This window comes from Rhinopithecus bieti, unplaced genomic scaffold, assembly GCF_001698545.2.
Source record: "Rhinopithecus bieti isolate Rb0 unplaced genomic scaffold, ASM169854v2 scaffold_3875, whole genome shotgun sequence".
In the NCBI taxonomy this organism is placed as follows: domain Eukaryota; kingdom Metazoa; phylum Chordata; class Mammalia; order Primates; family Cercopithecidae; genus Rhinopithecus; species Rhinopithecus bieti.
This window is the reverse complement of record NW_016804422.1, coordinates 1,803,920-1,807,517: the sequence shown is the minus strand read 5'-3', so window position 1 is coordinate 1,807,517 and position 3,598 is coordinate 1,803,920. Positions and strand designations below refer to the sequence as shown.

Sequence of the window (3,598 nt, the reverse complement as noted above, 5' to 3'; positions counted from 1 at the left end):
CCTAACCCACCCCTCCAGTTCTGAAAGGAGGCTGGTGGTCACAAGGGCCCTAGAGAGGTACCCGGAGTCCTCAAGATTGTGGAGTCCACGGGCATAGCACACTGTACCACTGGCCACATAGACAGCTGGGCTCAGTTTCCCCAAACATTGCCGTGTGAAGGAATCAGACTGCTGAATGTGGCAGCAATGGCTGGAGCCGTATCTCAGGTGACAGGTTCACGCGGAGAATCCGCTGAGCCCGCTGCCGCACCTCATCATCCGAGGACCGCCTATCTACCTTTATGGCACGGAACTTGAGCAGCTTTGCTGTTCCAGGCCCTAGCCATGCCTTAGGAGATCGGGGCCCAAGCCGTGTTCTCTTCTTGGGAGGAAGATCTTTTGCCTCCTCAGCCCTTTTCCTCTTCTGCCCAACAGTCTCAGGGCGGTATTTCTGGCCCTTCCTTGTAGTTCTGGTCTTAGCAGACCCCTTTGGTCTGCCCCTGCCCCTGGGCTGGGTCCGAGCCGCCTTGGCCTTGGCCCGTACTGCCTTGGCTTTAGTCTTGGCCTTGGCCCGTGCTGCCATGACTTTGGCCTTGGCCTTGACCCGTGCTGCCTTGGCTTTGGCCTTGGCCTTGACCCGGGCTGCCTTGGCCTTGGCCCGGGCTGCCTTGGCCTTGGCCCTGGCCTTAGCGGCCTTCGCCTGTGTTCGAGCCACCCTGGCTTGGGAACGAGCAGCTTTGGCCAGTGTTCGAGCTACCTTGGCCTGGGCTGCTTTGGTGCCCAGGGCAGAGCCCCCTTTCATTTGCCGGACACTGGGGGACCCAGTGGCTCTGTTGGTTTTGCTCTGGTGCCCAGAGCCTCGTCGGGGTCCAGCCCCAGGGCCTTTGCGAGTCAGACACTTGGAGCCCTTGCTTGTGGTTTTTCTGGGAGCTTTGGGCCGGGGGTTCCCTGGACCCTTCCCTGAACTTTTCCGCAGTTTCAGAGGAGAGTCTGCAAGTGAGAGATGCAGTGACTGTGCCTTGTGCTTGGCACCCAAGCAGGGCATGGTAGTCTTGAGTGGAACCAGGGCCTCAAGGACAACAGAGAGCCGCATGGCAGGGTAGACACCTGGATAAAGGTGGGTGGGGAAGCCCACTGCTGCACCCCGGGCATGGCTGGCACTTGATTGCTTCAGAGAGCTCAGCAGCAGGTTGGTGGTAGCATGCTTGGCAAGGGCTGGTGCGGACGCTTTAGCCAGCCTACCAGATAGTGGCATGGGAAGCAGTGTGGCCCGACCTGCGGGCAACCGCATGGCAGTTCGGGGAGCACTGGCTGGAGGTGATGTGGCAGTTGGGTTAGGGGCACGAGCTTGCAGTTTCGTCTGGCTTGGGGGATTAGCTGTGCATGAACTATAGCCATAGACATCACCACTGCGCAGGATGGTAGGTTGGAAGCCATCATCTCGCAGGCCCTGCAGGAAGGCCACAAGCTGGGCCTCTGTGGCACTGAGATCCTGGCTCATGGGGTTAAAGACAAGCAGCGCCTCTTCCAGGGCCTTCTTCCCAGCCGTGGAGATGCGCGACCAGGAGTGCACAGCTTTTTCCTCCACATGCTGAACCACCACACTCATGGCATTAGGCACTGCAGATCTGCCTGGGTATCCACAAACCAGCGCTTGGCACCTCCAAGACAAGAGGAAAAGAGTCAATAAGAATGGCACTAAGACAAGGGGCCAGAACACATAGACAGGTCAATCAGTGCCCCAATCTCCATGACACTGAGGAATCTGGCCAGAGTGAGACACTTCCTGGTGTAAAACCCTGGTCTCCTGACCCTCTACCATGCTGGGGTGGGAGGAGAGGGTAAGGGTCAGGGAGCTTCTTCAAGATACATGCTCAGAAACACCTCAGAGCCATCCAACCTGCTGCCAGGTCCCTGAAAAGATTTGAGCTTGGTACATTTTAATTCAACTCTGTATTTTCTGAGGCCCGAAACCTAGAACTACTCAGCTCTGGGAATACAGGCAATATCCCTGTCCTCAAGGAACCCAGGCTAGAAGGCAAGAAAAATACACCATTAAGATTCTTGGGAGTGAATGCTGGCACTCAGCTCAGTTTGCCAATGGGTCAGGAAAGGATTCCTGAGAGAGTCAACACCTAGTTAGGATATGATGAATGAAAAAGGATCAGATGGAAATAGAGCAAAAAGAGGAATAGCTAACGCAATGGCTCCAAAGTGAGAAAGAGTTAAGGCATACTTGGTGTGGGATCTGGGATCTAGGTGAAAAAATAGGCGGTAATAGAGCAACAAAGAACCTTGAATGTTAGCCAAAGGGCCCAGACTTACACCCACTGCCCATGCCCATCTGTTTCTCCAGCTGCTGCTGTTCATGTGTGGAGCTGGAGTCGGGTGGGGGAATCTCCCTGCCCACCAGAAGTTCTGTTTTCAGTCTCCAGACAGGGTACTAAGCAACCCATTTTCTAGTTCCAGAGGCATGGAGACCAAATCCAGGGAAAGAATTGGATTTTTCTTCAACAGAAACTAGAAAGCTGACGAGTAGCAGGTGCCAATGACATCTCCCTAGGCAACCAGGCAGACCGGGGACCAGGCAGCCAGACCAAGAACCCAAGGTTTAAGGACAATGGGAGCCAAAGGCTGCAAGTAGGATGGTGAGTCAAGGGGACATTAGCAGTATGAACTGTCCTCCCTAAGACTTGGAGGGCCACAGACCTCAGTACAGCCCAGATGGAGGTGACTGAGAACACCCAACTAGTTCCAGACTTCTTTAAAGAAGCTATGGCCATCAATCATAACTAACATCTAATACCCAACCTAACACTGAGGGCTCCCAGAAGCAGGAGGCAGCTCCCCAGCTGCACCAGAGCATTCAAAGATCAGCCAGGATCAGGCAGGTCCCTCGGGCCATGAGGCCCTTCTGTGTAGTTTCTTCCCACCGCTCTAATGCAGCAGATGAAGTCTTCAGAATACCCTGGAGGAAATGCCCTGGGACTCTTTGTTTGGAAACATTCTTGGATCCTCAGGTGTCTTGGGCACTTCCCCACCCCAGAGACCGTTCTCCAAGCACAATCCTTGCACATGACTTTAGTTCTTTATTAATATTTTTTGAGGGGATGTAGTTCCCAGAGCTGTGAACTGTAGAAGAGAAAGGGACCTATTTCCCATCCTCACCCGCGCCCCGACGCAAATATTTGGGGTGACCTGGGGGATCTTCCACGCAGGTTAGGCTGGGCTCTTGGGAGGGGTTTTCTGGGCTTTCGAGAAGCTTCGGAAACAGAGGCTGCTGCCCCGCTCCCGACTTCCCTTCACACGTGCCCCCGGGGGAGGCAGGAGAAGCTGACGGAAGATAGGGGGTGAGAGAGTGAGAGAGGCGCCATACAGGCGGAACGGGGAGGGGCAGATCGGGGCCCTCAGGCTGGGAGTGCGCGTCCTTAGAGCCCAAGCCGTGAGGCGAGGGTCACTGAGGCAGCGAAATGTACAGGGTGAACGATGCTAGCCCGACTGGGACCGCGCAGCCCCAGGGTGGGGTCGCTGGGCGCGGGGTGGGGGTGGGGTGGGGGTCTCGGCCAGGCCGGCAGAGGACGCGGGTCCGGGAAGAGTCGGCCGCTTGCCCGTCCGCCCT

The 3,598-nt window shown here is 56.1% G+C and overlaps 1 protein-coding gene across 1 annotated transcript; it reads right to left on the bottom strand.

Annotated features, from left to right (window-relative positions):
• Nucleotides 1–8: 8 nt before the first annotated feature.
• CCDC71 (coiled-coil domain containing 71) lies at nt 9–1,840 on the bottom strand. The gene has a single exon (XM_017868099.1). It carries the CDS (start codon nt 1,586–1,588, stop codon nt 164–166), a length of 1,425 nt encoding a protein of 474 aa, XP_017723588.1. The 5' UTR covers nt 1,589–1,840; the 3' UTR covers nt 9–163.
• Nucleotides 1,841–3,598: the final 1,758 nt, after the last annotated feature.

Bases quoted from the DNA above. Each gene is read 5' to 3' on its own strand.
- CCDC71 (XM_017868099.1), bottom strand. From the start codon at position 1,588: ATGAGTGTGGTGGTTCAGCATGTGGAGGAAAAAGCTGTGCACTCCTGG.